The sequence below is a fragment of the Otolemur garnettii genome, unplaced genomic scaffold, assembly GCF_000181295.1.
Source record: "Otolemur garnettii isolate 467f Iridium unplaced genomic scaffold, OtoGar3 scaffold00124, whole genome shotgun sequence".
NCBI lineage: Eukaryota > Metazoa > Chordata > Mammalia > Primates > Galagidae > Otolemur > Otolemur garnettii.
In genome coordinates this window covers 3,203,155-3,222,128 of record NW_003852519.1, presented here as the reverse complement: position 1 = coordinate 3,222,128, position 18,974 = coordinate 3,203,155, and the positions used below count along the sequence as shown (strand labels likewise).

General features: G+C 38.0%; 1 protein-coding gene and 1 pseudogene across 1 annotated transcript in view; one reads left to right on the top strand and one right to left on the bottom strand.

The window, feature by feature from the left end:
- PLBD1 (phospholipase B domain containing 1) overlaps nucleotides 1–18,974 on the top strand; it is a 61,967-nt gene that overhangs the window by 25,237 nt on the left and 17,756 nt on the right. Inside the window, exons 3-6 of the mRNA XM_003797805.3 lie at nucleotides 2,604–2,687; nucleotides 4,409–4,547; nucleotides 9,172–9,312; nucleotides 9,744–9,888. Of these exons, the coding sequence (XP_003797853.1) occupies nucleotides 2,604–2,687; nucleotides 4,409–4,547; nucleotides 9,172–9,312; nucleotides 9,744–9,888 (509 nt within the window). The remainder of the gene's footprint in view (nucleotides 1–2,603; nucleotides 2,688–4,408; nucleotides 4,548–9,171; nucleotides 9,313–9,743; nucleotides 9,889–18,974) is intronic.
- Nucleotides 17,943–18,037, bottom strand: LOC111727795 (annotated as a pseudogene).

Sequence of the window (18,974 nt, the reverse complement as noted above, 5' to 3'; positions counted from 1 at the left end):
AGAAATGTATATAGCAGCCCAATTCATAATTACCAAGTCATGGAAGAAGCCCAGTGCCCATTGACCTACAAATGGATTAATAAATTGTGGTATATGTACACTATGGAATATCATGCAGCCTTTAAAAAAAGATGGAGACTTTACCTCTGTTATGTTTACATGGATGGAGCTGAAACATATTCTTCTTAATAAAGTATCTCAAGAAGGGAAGAAAAGGTATCCAATGTACTCAGGTCTACTATGAAACCAATGTATAATCACCCACATTTCCATATGAAAGCTATAACTCAACTACAACCCAAGATGAAGGAAGAGGAGGGCAAGGGGAGGAGGGAGGCTGGGTGTAGGAAGGGTAATCAGTGGGACCATACCTATGGTGCATTTTACAAGGGTACATGTCAAAGCTGTTAAGTATAGAGTATAAATGTCTTAACACAATAATTAAGAAAGTGCAGTGAAGGCTATGTTAACCAGTTTGTTGTAAGTATTTCAAATTATATATAAAACCAGCACATTGTACCCATTCATGTACACAGCTATGATTTAATACAAAAAGAAAAAAAATTGCTATAATACAGAAGAAACTAGAGAAAATTGAGGATCATCTCAAGAGCTACAGAAAGAAAGAACATTGACTACAAAGGAATCTCAGACATGCTTCTCCCATCACCAATAATAGAAGAGAAGATATCGAGATAATATATATATATATATATATTTTTGAAACAGGGTCTTGTTATCTCCTGGGCTAGAGTAACAGTGTTGTCATTATAGTTCCCTTTAACCTCAAATTCCTGGTCTCAAGTGATCTTCCTTCCTCAGCCTCCTGAGTACATGGGACCACAGGTGCCCACCACCATGCCTGTGCTAATTTTTCCATTTTTTGTAGAAACAGGGTTTGGCTCTTGCTCAGGCTGGTCTTAAATTCCTGGCCTCAAATGATCCTCCCACCTTAACCTCCCAAAGTACTGGGATTGCAGACATGAAACACCACACTTGGCCTTTAAGATAGATATTTTTCCTTAAAACTTTCAAGATTCTAACTAGAATTTTATAATTATGTAAATTATCCAAGAGTGAGGGCAAAATAAACCTATGCTCAGATGTATGAATTAAAGCAACTAAACTATCAGAGGATAAATCTTTAAACAATAACATGGTGAGTAATAAACATGGATAAAGTTTGCTAAAATTTATTTTGGAAGAAGAGAGAACTATTAAATCCATTTAGAGTTTATAAGAAAATGTGTAGTTATGAAATTTTTAAAATCATGATCATCAAGAGACTAGAAATACATTCTATAGTTTCTAAATCAGAAGTGAAAAGAAGAATAATAAAAGTGTTACCTAAACAAAGAAAATAAAAATAGGGACAAAGAGGCAGTGCCTGTGGCTCAAAGAAGTAGGGCACCAGCCTCATATATTGGAGGTGGCAGGTTCAAACCCAGCCCCATGCAAAAACTGCAAAAAAAAAAAAAAAATAGGGACAAAGAAAGACAAATAAGTGGAGAACAGAAAAGATGACAGAAATAAATCCAAGGATTAAAATCACAATGAAATGAAAATGGATTATTTTCATCAATTAGAAAATTTTACAGCATATGAGACACTTTTAATTTTTTGAAGCAAGTTTTAAAATAAAGAACCCTCAATACCCAATAATCCTATGGGGAACAGAAATTAAGTGGAGAAACTAAAACTTATCAAAATTGTCGAAAATTCAAAAGTCTGACAGTACCAAGTGTTGGTGAGCCTGTAGAGGAAGGGGAAGTCTAACATATAGTTGGTGGGAATGTAAATTGGTACAATTACTATGGAGAACAATTTGGCAATATCTGATAACTTTATAAATATATAGTAGAATATTCACCTAAGCAATCTTATAAATGTCTGTGTGTATATATGTGTGTCTAAATAGCTTAGAAAAACATATACAACGTTTGAAGTTGTATAAAGATAGTAAAAAATTTAAAACCAGTTAAATTCTCATCATGGGAGCACATACATGAACCATCACGTAGTCATACCATAGAACAATATCAGCAGTTGAAATGAATAAATTTAAGCAGCAGATGATAACATAGATATTTCTCCAAAAAAATTATAGAAATAAATTAGAATAAGTATGATATTGTTTATATTTTCTTCTGAAATAATAAACTATACTTTTTTTAATTTACTATATGTACAACAATTATTAAAAACATATATGGGAATAATAAGTCAGGTTCAAGATAGTAGTTACCTCTTGGGAGATGGGAGGGAAATTAACATCAGGAAGGTGTGCAAAGGGACTTCAATTCTACCGTTTTATTTTATTTTTTAAATATACAGGGCAAATATGGTAAAATACGACTTAATGAAGTTGGGTGGTATATACTTGGGTGTTTGTTTTATCTATCCTTATCTGTATGTTGAAAATATTTTCCAATTTGAAAGTGTATATTTGATTTACTAAAAAAATATATGTGTGTGTGTGTGTGTGTGTGTGTGATCCTTCCTAGTATATATAGGAAGATTGCAATAGGGAACATTCTAATTAACCAAAAGGTGGAGAAACCCAAGTAAGACAGAAATGTAACAATTTGCATCTATTGTTTCAGACATATGTATGACCACTTCACAAACCTCTACCCTCAGCTGATCAAGAAACCTTCCATCATGAATAAAGTTCAAGCTTTTATGGCGTACGTACAATAACTTTCCTCTTCTTGTTGTTATTGAGGCTGCAAGACTTGAATCTGTAATTTCAAACAGCAGTTTTTTCTTTGGCAATTTCTTTATCTCTTTAGCAGGATTTGAGGGTTCTTTTCCTAGTAGGAGGTTAGTGCTTTTTGGTAATGGCATGCAGACCAGTTGCAGACATGCCCTCTAATTTTGGCACTTTTAAAGGTCAGATTGAATATCTTCTGGTCAGTTGCTAAAACAGTTAGAGGAACACACCATCAGTGTAAAAGCAGGAAAAGTTAAATCCCTGGATCCCTTTCACAGGGAGACCCCTCTCCTTGCAAGAATCACTTCTCCTCCCTCTTTAAGGTGTAGTTCTCTTCTTGGGCCTGGTGATTCATCCTAGATGGGTGTTACCTAATACCTAAAGCAGGGGTCTTCAAACTTTTCAAACAGGGGGCCGGTTCACTGTCCCTCAGACCGTTGGAGGGCCGGACTGCAGGCCCTGGGACCAGTGGGCTGCTAAGCAGGACAGGCAGTGGTGGCAAAAAAACCTGGTGGGCTGGATAAATGTCCTAGGTGGGCCTCATGTGGCCCGCAGGTCATAGTTTAAAGATGCCTGATAAAGTCATAATTGTTAACACTGTCTGGGAATATTTCCATTTAAAGAGTATTCTAAAGACTAAGATTTTAAATATGTTGAAATTTGGAGACAAAAAAATTTGGCTCTTCAAATCATATGCTAAGCAACTTCTTGGTGAAAGTCTTACAGAGCATCAGTTCAAAGCCACCAGGCTAGACCCCATGAAGCAATGATGCGTATTATATTCCAAGACTGGTTAGAGGTAGCCTGGAAAAAATGGCCAAAAACAGTCTTCAGTATACAAAGTTATATCAAATCCTCTCATATAAAGTGCAGAAAACAGAAAGAAAATAGAAAGAAAGGTCTATTTAAAAATAAGACTTTTTGGGGTGGCACCTGTGGCTCAGTGAGTAGGGCACCAGCCCCATATACAGAGGGTAGCAGGTTCAAACCTGACCCTGGCCAAACTGCAACAAAAAAATAGCTGGGCGTTTTGGCGGGTGCCTGTAGTCCCAGCTACTGGGAAGGCTGAAGTAAGAGAATCGCCTAAGCCCAGGAGTTGGAGGTTGCTGTGAGCTGTGACAGCACAGCACTCTACCATGGACTTTAAAGTGAAACAATGCCTCTACAAATAAATAAGACTTTTTTGCTAAGCATGCTGAGGCATTGAGGCTGTTATTAATAACGACTGGAATGAATGAACCCTACTCTGTGAAAATGAGTTGAGAGAAATATAAACGATTATAACCTGCCCTGTCTTTAAGAGTTTTTTTTCCCCCATTATTGAATTTTACCACTTCCACAGGCAAAAGTTTATCAATTTATCTTTACTCACTTAGTGAGACATGCATTTATATGAATGACTCATCCTTGGCATCTTTAGGTCTCAGTAACACAGGTAGATAAATATTAATATCAGACTTGTGTCTTGATTTTAGATAGTGCACAGAAGACACTGTAAAAAGAGTCAAGTCCTAGGGAGAAGTTAAAAATCATTTAGGATTTTCTCTGACATCCTTGAGTAACTGTAATGTTATAAGATCTAGAATTTAAATTATATTAGCACAAGTGGGTATATAATTTCTAAATGGCTGGTTTTATTCAGCTTCAGATGGGTGAGCACCAAGACCTTTACTGCAAATCTAATTTTTGTTCCAGGAAACAAGATGAATGGACCCGGGAAAATATCAAACAATACAAGGATGACCCATTTTGGAGACATACAGGCTATGTTATGTCACAACTGGATGGGCTCTATGTAGGAGCAATAAAGAGGGCTAAATTAGAAGAAACGAAGGTAAGATTTTTAAGAAGCTGCACAGAATATGTATGGTATGACAGTCATATTGAAAACCATCTTTAAAAGAACATTCCAATTTAAAAACAGATCAACATAGGATTAAAGTACACATTCTCTGTGGACAAGCCCTGTCGTATCTACCGTGTTTCCCTGAAAATAAAACCTACCCAAAAAATAAGCCCTAGCAGGATTTCTATGCATTTGTTAAATATAAGCCCTACTCCGATAATAAGACCTAGTAATAGGTGTGGCTATGCAGTGTATCTGCATAGCCACGCCATGCATTTCGGTGCAGAGCAGGGCAGTAAGGAAGACTGGAATACCTTTTATCTGCCACAGCTCCTTTCTCTGAGCATTAGCACTTGTGTGGGTGCAGTGTGGTAACCGCGGTCATAGGCACCCTATTGCACACATGCGAACGGCTAGGGGAAAGGAGTTCACGCATCACTAGTGCCAGCCCCACCAACAAGGTCGGCTCCCCCTGTCAGGTTCCAGAAGAAGATGACTTAACTGTATTTGAATAAATGTAGATTGTTGTATTGTACTTAATAAAAATAAGACACCCCCCTGAAAATAAGCCCTAGTGTGTCTTCTTAAGAAAAAATAAATATAAGACAGTATCTTATTTGGGGGGAAACACGGTAGCTTGTTATAGCACCTAACTCACTGTCTGTAACAAAGTTCAAGCACAACATATGAATGCAACTTGGTTCTGTGTTTCCCATCTTCCATAGTAACCGTGCTCTGAAATAGGTAATATTATGTGAATGTACTGTCCACTTAACTAACCTGATACAGCTAGTGTTTTAGACCATATGCTCATTAATACAAAATAGATTTAAATAAGTATGTAAGTTCTGTGTTCCTCACACTCTAGGACATTCTTATAAACACATAACACAAATGCACACATCATGATTTGGGGGGAAAGTTTTACGTACCATGCAATATATTTTCAAGAGCAGTGGATATTTTGATTGCTGGGGGTAACATATAGACATAAATACAGGCATAGATATAGACACAGATACTGATAGAGATAGAAATAGACAAAGACATAGATACAGACATAGACATAGATATACTTATGTGTATATATATATCAAAATATGTAAGAAAACAGTTCACAGAAAAGCAATACTCATAATTTTTAATCATGTGAGTTCAGCTTTGATCATAAGATTATAATTATAAATTAAAACTTAAATACATACTTTCTCACTCATCAAGTTGGCAAAAATTTCAAACTGTGAAAGTGGACTCTGTTCACAAAGTAGTGAGGGAAATAGGCACTTTGTTAAAATCCTGGTACAAATGCAAAATGGTACATTTATGATGGACAGGAATCTTGGCACTCTATGTGAAAATCATGTACTCATTTACCCTTTGATCCGGTAATGGCACACTGGATCACATCACGATGGCACACTGGCAAAAATGGAATATGGTATACGTACAAGCCTATTCATTTGCTGAGAATTTGTACATGTAACAACCAAATATGTAGAGGACTGGCTGCAAAACTGATGTATCTGTAAAAAGAAACTAGATTGCCACATGTTGTTCCAGAGTGACCTTTGGGATTTGTTATTAGCATTAAAAAATATGGTGAAGAATGTGTACCTCTTACATAAGAAAGGGAAATAAACATTGAAAGATGATAGGTAAGCAGATTTGCTTATCTTTTTAAGAGTAAACAACAACAGAATTAAAATCCAAAACTAAAAGGTAATTAATTAAAAAGAAGGGAGAGGGTGGCGCCTGTGGCTCAAGGAGTAGGGCGCAGGCCTCATATACTGGGGGTGACGGGTTCAAGCCCAGCCCTGGCCAAAACTGCAATAAATAAATAAATAAATAAAATTAAATAAAATAAAAAGAAGGAAGAAAAGAAAGTGGAGGGGATAGGAATGAAATACACATTTCTCTGAAGGTCCCTTGCTTGATAGGTTTGACTTTGGAACCATGTAAATGCTGTTCATAATTTTAAAACAGAAATAAATCACAAAAAAATCCCTAAAAATTGAAAAAAAATTGACACAAATATATCTAACTATATAACATGTTGATAGCATAACCACACAGAGAACAAATATCAAATGACATTAAAACAGTCTAACTAGCGGTACAGACCCTAAGGACAAGAAGAACTACCTTAGAAACAAAACAAATGTACAAAAGTTCCTTAAAGTGTATGCAGTAAACTCATTTGCGTAATAATATTGGTTTCATTGTTCTAAAATTCAATAGAGTTGGATGAATAGATAAATATAATTACTTATTTGCTTTATTTTACCATATTAGTTAAGATTTTAAGCATAGAGGCCAGATGTAGCAGCTTACACCTGTAATCCTAGCACTCTGGGAGGACAAGGAAGGTGGATTGCTTGAGCTCAGCAGTTCGAGACCAGCCTGAACAAGAGAGAGACCCTGTTTTGAAAAAATAGCCAGGCATTGTGGTGGGTCCCTATATTCCCAACTACTTGGGAGGCGGAGGCAAGAGGACCACTTGAGCCCAGGAGTTTGAGGTTGCTGCCCAGGAGTTGTGAGCTGTGACGCCACAGAATTCTACTGAGGGAGACAAAGTGAGACTCTGTCTCAGAAAAAAAAAAGATTTTAAGCATAGGAAAAGTCAATGAAGTAAAGACACTGTGGTATTTAAGATTGAAATATAGAAGGAAATCATTACTCATCGCTTCCTTTAAAAATGCATATATCCTCGCTTGGTCTCCTGAAAAGACATAGGAGTAATGAGAACCCAGTAGCGTTGATCATACCTAGGAAATCTGACACAGGGTAGGTAACAATATCATAACACCCAAAAGTACTAACCACGAAGAAACAGACTGATAATTCAGCAAAGTAAAATAAAGAATTTCTTTTTATCAAAAGACGTCATAGAGAGGGAAAATATAATTTACAAACCAAGAGAAGGTATTTACAATATGCTTCACTTCTCAGAATTTATCCTACACATAGACTTGCACACATAGACAATGGTGTGTCTAAGATTAATTACTGTGCCACTGTTTATAATAGCAAGAGACTAGAAACCACCTAAAAATCATCAACAAAATACTCCTTAAAAATATTATAACACATGAATATGTTGGAATGCTGTTTAAAAGAGTGAGGAAGATTTTTATATCTAATATGGAAAGATTCCCCAAGATATTAAGTGGGAAATATTAAGACAAAAAAATCAAGATGAAGAACAGCACATGTAATATCTACCATTTATTGTTTTGGAGGGGGTGGTTTTTTCATTTTTGTTTTTGTTTTCTTTTTTTGAGACAGAGTCTCACTTTGTCACCCGTGGTAGTGCCGTGGTATCATAACTCACAGCAACCTCAAACTCCTGTGCTTAAGCAATTCTTTTGCCTCAGCCTCCCAAGTAGCTGGAACTACAGGCACCTACAACACCAGCTATTTTTTAGAGACAGTGTCTCACTCTGGCTCAGGCTGGCCTTGAACTTCTGAGTTCAGGCAATCCATCCACCTCAGCCTCCCAAGTGCTGGGATTTCAGGAATGAGCTACTGCACCCAGCTACCATTTGTGTTTTTAAAAATTGTATTTATAAGACATTTAAAAATCTTTAGAGATACATACACACAAAATAAAAGTGGTAAACTAGAAACAGGGTAGGATTTGAGCAAATAATGATCAGAAAGAGGAGGAGACTTTGCATCATAAACCTTGTTAAACATTTTTAAATCTTGCATAATGAATGCATCACTTATTCTAAAAACAAAACAGAATATTTATATAAATAAAAATTGGATCGAGTTTCTTGCTTTTGTTTCTGTTTTTTGGTTAAAATGTCATTTGTGTTTATCCTCTCAGCACCTCTACCTAAAAACTAATTTGTATACACAACTATTATGTACCCATAATAATTAAAAAATTAACTTTTGTTTTTTAATTGTAGATGCCTAGGCCCAGGCTACTCTGGTGGATTGAATCTCACTAGAGCAGTGCACTCCAGTTAGCACCAAGTTCATGTTCAAGTGTAATCTGATAATGCCTTCAGGGTTAATGCTGCTTAGTCCATGGTCGTAATCAAAATCAGATGACACTGGGAATGTCTGGAGATGTTTTTGGCTGTTACAACTAGAAGGTTGCTACTGACAGAGAGAGGGCAGAGGCTGGGGATGCTGCTAAACATTTTTTTCCTTATTGTTGGGGATTCATTGAGGGTACACAAAACCAGGTTGCACTGATTGCGTTTGTTAGATAAAGTCCCTCTTGCATTTGTGTCTTGCCCCCAAGAGGTGGCTGCTAAACATCTTAAACACAACCTTCCAAAAGAAAGAATTATCTGGCTCAAAAATACCAATAGTGCCAATGTCGAGAAGCCCTGCCACAGAGGAATGCAAACAGAACACTCCATTGCTTTACTGAGGAGCCACTCCCCAAATCTGTGGCTATCAAAACATGCTAAAACGTCTTCTCTATGCTATAAAGCCATAAAAATTATTTTCTACGCTGCAATAAAATCTTGTACATCTGTTACATTAGAGATCCTTCACAAAGGAATTATTTAATGAATCCCTAACGAGAGGAAAAACGGGAAATGGTATCTGTCACAAATCAACATTAAGTGTGGTCTGTGTCTCTTGTCAGCCCATGACCCTGTTCCAGATCCAGTTCCTAAATGCTGTTGGAGATCTCTTGGATCTCATTCCCTCACTCTCCCCCATGAAAGATATCAACCTGAAGGTTTTTAAGAGATGGGACATGGGACATTGCTCTGCTCTTATCAAGGTAAGACATCCCAGCTCCTTTTTCCTTTTTCTGGTTCACACAGACTTTTTCTAGGTATCATTCAAGCATGGCAACATCTCAGATCCCCTGGCAATAGTACACATCAGCTCAGGGGTTCCTTCATGGTAAGATTTAAGAACTGGAAAGAACTCTGATGGAGGGAACGGGAAGTATCTCTGTTTCTCCTACCATTCTTCCCACGCTGCATGCATCTGCCATGCCCACCTTCTGGAATCTTCCATTGTAGATGTTAGAAAGAAGAGTCTGTTTTGTACACATTAAAGGTTAATCTTGGACTCCTTAGCCTTATTTTTTAGTACTAAATATAGTAATAAATACTTAACAGAATTCACACAATGCCTGTATGTCTCCTGCACTTAAAATTGTAGTCCGTTTTCTGTGTACCTCTGTGTCATCCACTATGGCTACAGGTTCTTCCTGGATTTGAGAACATCTACTTTGCTCACTCAAGCTGGTACACATATGCAGCCATGCTCAGGATATACAAACACTGGGACTTCAACATCAAAGATAAAGAAAGCAGCAGTAATCGCCTCTCTTTCAGCAGTTATCCAGGTAAATAAATTTAGAGGGACACTTGAACACTTTGACTACTCTGTCAGGATCAAGCCTTGGTGATTCAGAGGTGACTGGAATGGTAGAAAGAATGTTTAGTGTTAGTATACATTCGTGACATTTCTGATTTTTAGAGTGTTTTTGAAGAAATATAGCTCTAATACTTTAATAGAATGACATACACTAGGTTAATGGAGTTGCCAAATAGAAGACGCTTTGTAAATGTAAATGGATGCCTCTAAATTCACTTCAGCAAATGCCACCTGGGTATGTATGAAGTATAAGACATTTTCCTAAGTTCTGCAATGGATGCAAAGAAGAACACAAGGGTTGCAACCTGCTCAGGAAACATCATGAGCAATGGTAAGGGGGAAACACCAAACATCTAAGAGTCCAACACAGACGAGGTGGGGACGGTTGTAATCTTTACTTACACAGCTATGGCATATGGGGTGGTTATACAAACACCAGTCATTGGCTTTGATTTCATCTTTGCCTTAGTTTGAGTAATTGTTTTAGCCTTGAGAGGGTCTGGGGGCTCCACTCTCTGTATTAGACTTTGCTTTAATTCTTTCATGTTCCGTTAGACCTACACTTAAGGACATCCAGAGACTGAAACCAGTCAAAAATTCTTCCACTTCCTTTTGTTTGGTATAACATGAAATGTTCTGCTTTGAAGTCTTTGTGGAATATGATATTAATCTGAACAGTCCTGGATTCTAGATGTAGTATCAGAGGAGGACATGGGAAATGGGAAGTTTTCCTATGAATTATATGACCTTGTTAACATTTGCATATATCCTTCCAAAACAGATCTATAGATAGATAACAGATAAAACAGCGAGCTTTATAGAGCAATTGAAACTGCCAGAGAACAAAGGACACTTTCATACCCCAAAGTGTTTTTACAGAAACTGGTGGAACACTATGATTCATATTTTCTTTAACTGGAAATCTTCTTTCTCAAGAGAAAAACAGGAAAAACATGTAGAATCTTATTTTTATCACCAACTGTTTGATTAAGGCATCAGCCACATTGGACTCACCCAACAGACACCATACTTTGCCATAAAGTTCATGCCATGTGAGCTGTTGAGCCCCAAACAAAGCTGGATAGCTTGTTTTTCTTTGGAGGGGGAGTGCCATGGTTGGTTGTGTGAGTTAGGAGAGTGGAGCCATTTTTGTGTGGAAGGGGACAGAGCCTAGAGACTCTTCATGATTGGAGCAAGGATATAAAGAATTCCTAAAAAAAAAAAAAAAAAAAAAAAGAATTCCTGAGTCAGGCTGGGTACAGTGGCTCATAACTGCAATCCTAGCACTCTGGGAGGCTGAGGTGAGAGGACTGCTTGAACTCAGGAGTTCAAGACCAGCCTCAGCAAGAGGGAGACCTCATTCCCTAAAAGAAATGCAAACATTAGGTGGGCCTGGTGACAGATGCCTGTAGTACCAGCTACTCAGGAGGTTGAGGCAGCAGGACTGCTTGAGCCCAGGAGTTTGGGGGTGCTGTGAGCTATGATGATACCTGTGCATTCTACCTGAGGCAACAGAATGAGCAAGACTCTGCCTTAAAAAGAAAAAAGGAATTCCTTAGTCAATAGTTAATGATCACATATTGCATTTTTGAAATACGCCTTTGGAGTAGATCTTAAGTAATCTCAAAATGTAAACAAAGTAACTATGTGAGGTGATAGATATGGTAATTAGCTTGATTGCGGTGATCATTTCCCAGTGTGTGTATATATAATCAAAGCATCAAGGAAATCTTAAATGTATGCAGTTTTTAGTCACTTATACCGCAGTGAAGTTGAGAAAAAGAGGATGCAAGTAAAGTGAATTAGGAATTCATTAATACCCTATGTTAAGATAGCAGTTTGAATATTTATATTAAAATTAAATAAGGGCAATATGAAAATCAAAAAATAAGAACAAAAAAAGAATTCCTAAGTCAGAACACACAAATCAAGTCAAGAAACATTCATGACTTGGCTGAGGTACACATTAAAGATGACAACTGGGATGCTGCAGCTACCATCATCCTAAATACACAGGTAATTCCGAAAGTCTTACATGCGCCTATCCGTACTTTTGCAATACATCTTGGCCTTCCTGCCACATCTTTGACCTGACTATTAAGATGATTACCATGAAAAACATGAAAGCTTCAAGACATCATATCTTAGGGCTTTTATAAAGTTTCTAGGAAGAAAAAGGAAGAGCTTGGACATCTGCTAAACTGTTTTTCAACATACCGAGTCCATCCACTTTGAACTTCTGTTTTCTCATCTGTACAATGAGGCTAGTAGAATGTCTGCTTCATAAAGTTGTAAATATTATACAATTTGCTGATTCATCAACAATCAATTTTCTGTTAAAGTGTTGTGCTGGGCAAAGGATTTATGATGTGGAACAAGACAGACATAATCTCTACTCTCGAAAGATTTGCTTTCTGCAGAGAAATAGACACAGATAAAAAAGCAATGACAATAAGGTGTGATTTGTGTAGTTACAGGGAAGACTAGTCTACAGATGTTGAGATAGCTTTTAAGAGAAACCAGGACTTAGATTAAGGCACAAAAAATAAAGATAATTTAGCCAGGCCAAGGGGGATAAGATGTCAGTAGAATGCTTCATGTGGAACAAACAGCGTGTAAGCAAGAGAAAGTGTGAATGCAAGCAGCACAAGACCACTGAAGGGACAGGTGGAAAGGATATGAATATATTTGCATTATGGAATTATCCGGCCCATTGGAGGAGGAGGAGAGGCTGTCAGCAGACATTTAGAATGCTGGTACGTCAGATTGCCATAATGTCTTGTAAATGGTCAACCACGTATGGATGGGAGATTGATATCCACCTTCAAGAAGAAATCTAATGTCAAAAATGCCTGACTTGCTGTGGCACAACACAACTTTGTGCTCTCCTGTTGTCCTAGCAAGAATCCTTGAGGGATGGTTACCAAATAAGAAAGGTGGTTCACACCTGGAATCCTAGTACTCTGGGAGGCCAAGGTGGGTGGATTGCTTGAGCTCATGAGCTAAGACCAGCCTGAGCCAGAGCAAGACCCTGTTTTTAAAAATAGCCAGGCGTTGTGGCAGGTGCCTGTAGTACCAGCTACTTGGGAGGCTGAGGCAAGAGAATCACTTGAGCCCAGGAGTTTGAGGTTGCTATGAGCTATGATACCTGATAACCACTCTATGGAGGGTGACAAAGTGAGACTCTGTCCCACCCCCCCAAAAAAAGAATTTTCAGAGGGACACTCTCAAAATGATATGTCAGCAGAGAACAGAAGGAACAACAGCAATCCTTCACAAGTCTTCCTCAGTATTATACAGGCATTTGTTTCATCCAGGACACCCAAACTCATCCAAGCCAAGCTCATGCTCTGCATTCACCAGAGCCACAGTTAACTCCATAAAAATAGAGGTGGTTATGTGTCAACAGATTAATTTTATTAATCTAGAAAGGATTTAAGGTGACTTGGTTGCTTAATAGCCTTGATCTTCTTTAGTCTGTTCTAAAGAGGACAGAAATTTCCCACACCCTTGGGGAATGTGCAGTGTCCTGAGAAAGTGCGAAGTGCATCAAAGTGCACTAGGTGCTGAGAACCCCAGGACCATAGGTGTGGGCATAGCACTCCCCTCTCACCCAAATCTGAAATGCCTACCTCCAAATTGTCTAAGTCTGGCTGGGAGTGGTGGTTCACACCTGTAATCCCAACACTCTGGAAGGCTGAGGTGGGTGGATTGGCTGAGCTCAGGAGTTTGAGACCAGCCTGAGCAAGTATGAGACCCCCATCTCTAAAAAAAAAAAATTACCTAAGTTGCTCTCCAACACCCGGGTACAGGCTGGCAGTATTGGCCATCTTGATCCTGACCTATATCCATCAGTTTAGAAAGTTCTGTTATAGAAAATTTCTAAAACCACCTTCAGGGCCTAAGACTGACCAGGGTGGCAGAGCCATCCAGGACAGCCTTTCTGAGCCCAGATAAGCTCTTGTCCCATTTCTCCTCCCCTTTTGGAAGCTCTTCTCTTTCAGCCCGACACACATGTGTTTCCACAAAATGCCACAAGTCACCCTGGGACTCAAGTCTACGACCTGGGACCAGTGAACAGAACCTTTCACTGGCACTCATGGTATATTTTTTTGTAGGACAGTACATAACTGGACTGTTGGGATGTTGGTAACATGATGATTTGAGGGGACTCTTATGTTAGAGCATGTGTTCAGGGCTCTAGGCTATCAAAAATCATCTTAGTCCTGGGGTTCAGTGCATATGCAGGCTCTGCACTGGCTTTCTCTTATCTGTTGTTGGTGCGGCACCACCTTCTACAGCACCTAAGGGCAGCAGTGGAGGAGAATAGAGCCAGCTTCACCCTCTGAGCTCCACTGCTGGCTGCTGTGGTGGCCCCCTCTCTGCTGCAGGCTCTGCACCAGGTGTTAGGCAGTCCTGGCCCCCACTCCACCCCCAGGCATTTGGGGAACTTGCTGCACAACACAGATCAGACTTTGTAGCAAATGTCTTGCCACCAGGGGACTTCCTGCTCTCATAGATCAGTCTGTAGCTGAGTGGATTTTCCTCATGCACTTGGGACAGCTCTTCTAGCAGAACCATCCCTGCCCACTGGTTTCTGTGTATGGTGGGGGAGTGGTCAGCATGACAGATCGCACTCTAGGAAGACAGTAATTAGCCCAAAGAGACCAATAGCAGACATGGTTGGAAGATGTGTTGATCTGCATTGACACTCTAACATTCTGAATGTTAATGTTAGTAGCCAGAAAATGAATTACCATTCACAGTTTTAACATTCTGAGTAATATTTGCACTTGCGGTCATCATTAGCAAAGTGTAGTAAAAATCCATGGGTCTTTAGAAGCCAGTTTTTTGCAGGTTGCCTGATAGATATTGCAGAGTCATTAAGTGAATGGCTTTAGGGAGCCCCAGCAACAAAGAAATCCATATTGTTCCAATACAAACAGGTTCCAAAGAGTCATGGCCTTTCTGAGTAATAACAGTACTATTACCTTTTTCTCATGACAGAGATAGGAAATTAGCCAAGAAAATGCACTTAATAATAAAGACTACAAAGAGATGGTATGGGGACACTATAAAGAATCTTCCCGCGCACTGATTGGACAGTAAACCAAATACCTAAGTACCTTTCTCTGCCTATGATTATTAATCTTCAAGGATAAATCAGTATATCTCATGTAGACCCATGAATTTTGTAATACACTTTTTAATCAAATTGTTTATATATGGCAAGGAACTTGCCAAAAAGAAAAAAAGTGCTTGCTGGAGGTACATGATACTCCTGGTGGTCCTGGACAGCCCTGTTCTAGAAGTTTTCTGTCCCTAACAAAAAGGATTTTGAATAGCCATGGTCTGTTTTGCCTGGCAACTGCTAAGGCTGGGGGTATTGATTGTGGCAAACAAGTAAACAAGTCAAGAATTAAGAAAGTAAGACAGAGAGGGAAATCACCTAAGAAATGGCGGCACTAAAAAGGTAGCCAGTACCACTATATGAAGTCCTAAGCAGAAAGATCTAGCAGATCAATTCAGAGAAAACGGACATAGTCAAGAGCATTGTGTCTTCTGATCTAAATGTAGTCTATTTCTCTTTTTATTTAAGGCTTCTTTAATTTGAGCAATGTTTTTTTAGTTTTCAGTATACAGATCTTACATACCATTTATTAAATTGAATGCTAACTAATGTTTAACGCTATTGTGATCAGAATTGATTTTTTCATTATTTTCTCTGGTTGTTCATTGCTTGTATACAGGTATCAATTATCCATTTCTACATAACAAATTACTCCAAAAGTTAGTGGCTAAACTGACGGTTTAGTAACTCATGGTTTCTGTGGATCAGGAATTTAGAGAGGGCACAGTGAGGAGAGTTTGTCTTCACTCTGCTATGTCTGGGGCCTCAGGGGGAAGTCTCACAGACTGAGGGGCTGAAATCTCTGATAGCTTAACCCAGTGGTTTTCAACCTTCCTAATGCCATGACCCTTTAATACAGTTTCTGTGGGTCTCGACTCACAGGTTGAGAACTGCTGGAACCTAAGTTGGAGGATGCATTTCCAAGATGAGTCACTTACATACTCAAAGTAGTGCTGGCAAATTGGTTCCTCTCCACTTGAGCCTCTCCTCAGAACTCCTTGAGTATCCTCACAAGGTGTGTGGCTTCCTCCAAACTAAGTGAGCCAAAAGAACAAGGCAGAAACAGTAATGCCTAATTGTGACCTCGCCTCAAAAGTCACACATTGTCACTTCCACCAGATTCTATGCATTAGATGCAAGGTATTATGACCAGCCCACATTCCGGGAAAGGAAACTAGGATGCATCTTTTAAGGAGAAGTCAATGAATTTATGGAAAATTTTAAATTACCACAGTTTAGATAAAGATGACTTTTTTGTGTACTATTATCCTGAGATCTTTTTAAATCCATGTATCAGTTCTAAGAGCTTTTAAGTAGGTTCCTTAGAATTTTCAATATATACAATCATGTTATCTCTGAATAAAGACAGTTTTGCTTCTCCTTTTCCTTGTATCTTTGTTTTCTTGCATAATTACACTGGACAAGGCCTCCAGAATATTGTAGACTACAAGTGGTGAGCATGGAAATCCTTGCTCAATTACTGATCTTCAGTGGAAAGTATCCAGTCTTTCACCATTAAGTTTGTGTCATTAGTAGGGCTTTTGTAGGTGCTTTTTATAATGTTATAATGTTAAGGGGCATCCCTTCTCTTTGTACTTTGCTTAATGTCTTTTATCAATAAAAGAGTGTTGCCTTTTGCCAAACACTTTCTCAGCATCAATTGAGAGGATCATATGACTTTTCTCCTTATGATGAGTTACGCTGATTGACTTTCAGATGTTAAAACTAATTTGTCATTCTTAGGTTAACTCTCACTTAGTCATGATATATTTTTTTTTAATTCAATTTACTAATATTTTGTTAAGAACTTTTTCACCTGTATTCATTGAGAGATATTGATTTGTAGCTTCCTCCTCTTATGGTGGTTTTGGTATCAAGATCTTCTAAATTTGGAATTATTTCTTATTCCTAAGTTTTCATGATTGGTATTATTTTCTTCTTTAAATATTTAATAGAATTCACCAATGAAGTCATCTGGATATAAACTTTTATTTGTTGAAAATAAATTTACTTTATTATAAATTTAATCTTTCATTGATGTAGGACTACTTTGGTTTTCTAATTCTTCTTGAGTCAATTTTAAAAATTTGTGCCTTTCCAGGAATTTACCCATTTCTTCTAAATTACCATTTATTAACATGAAGTTATTTATAATATTTTTCTTAACCTCTTAATGTTGGTAGATCTGTATTTAAGCCACTATTATTCATGATATTATGTCATTCTTTTTTAGATTTTTTTTTATTGAGGGTACAAGGAATTAGGTTACAATGTTTACATTTGTTAGACAAAGTCCTCATAATTATGTCCTGCCCCCAAGGGGTGTGCCATCCATCCTAACATTGTGCCCACTAAATGGGAACACCCCATCCCACTCTCTCCTCCCCTCCCCCCACTCCCTCATTCCCCCACCTCCCACCTTGAATTAATTTGAGTTTTTCTCTTATGTGAGAAAATTCTCATATTAGAATTGAGTACATTGGATTCTTGCTTCTCAATTCTTGTGAACTTTACTAAGAAAAATGTGTTCCAACTCTACCTAGTTTAATACAAAAGATGTAAAGTCTCCATCTTTTTTAATAGCTGAATAGTATTCTATGGTATATATACACCACAGCTTGTTAATCCATTCCTGGGTTGGTGGGCATTTAGGTTGTTTCCACATTTTGGCTATTATAAACTAAGCTGTGACAACAGTCTAGTGCAAATGTCCTTCTGATAAATAGATTTTTTTCTTCTTCTGGGTAGATGCCTAGTAATGGGATTGCAGGATCAAACGGGAGATCTAATTTGAGTTCTTCAAGGATTCTCCATACTTCCTTCCAAAAAAGTTGTATTAGTTTGCAGTCCCACCAGCTGTGTAGAAGTGGTCCCTTCTCTCCACATACAAAAAATCTAGGGAACACGTCACAGATTTCCATGTCATCCTTGTGCAGGGGCTATGCTAATCTTCTCTGTATTGTTCCGATTTTAGTATATGTGCTGCCTTTTTTTCTTGATTAGAGTAGCTAGAACTGTATCAAATTTTTAAAATATATTTCTCCAAGGACTATTTTTTTATTTCCCATGATAGGATACAAACATTTATTTCTGTATTATTTTCACTCTGTGAGGGTAAATTTGCAAAATGCAATAGTAGGCATGTAATATCAGCTATGTGACATAATAGATAAAATAAGAATGGGAGAACTGTATCGATGTTATTGGTATTTTCCAAGAACTAGATATTAATTCTATTGATTTGTTTGCCCTTGTCCATGTTTCTTCTTCACTGATTTCATTTTTATTGCTATTTTCTTTCTTCTACTTTGTATTTTATTTGCAGTTTCTTTCTAGCTGCTGCTGCTGCTTTTTTTTTTTGGCCAGGACTGGGTTTGAACCCACCACTTCCGGTATATGGGGCCAGTGCCCTACTCCTTTGAGCCTAAGGCGCTGCCCTCTTTCTAGCTTCTTAGTGTGGAAGTGTAGATAACTGATTTTTATCTCTTTCTACTACAAATACATAAAAGTATAAATTTCCTTCCCACTTAATCACTGCTTTCAGTACATGTGACTCTGTTTTGTTTTCATTTTAATTCAATTTAGAATATTTTCTAATTTATCTCACATGATTGATCCATAGCTTATTCAGAAGTGTATTATTTAATTGCCAAAAATTTGGAGATTTCAGATTTTTCTGTCATTGTTCACCAATTCCATATTCTAATTTATTTGGTGCAATTAGAGAGCATACTTTGTACAATTTTGGATTAACTTTATTGAGATCTGTTTTATTGCCCAGGATGGGTCCTGTCAGGGCCCAGGACTGGCCAGGTCTCGGGCCCAGCTTAGGTAGGTTCCAGACGCGGACCACTAAGCTACCTTGCTCAGGAACAGTTTCTCGTAGGTGCTTGAGGGCTATCTACTTTAGCTGGAGAGAGAGA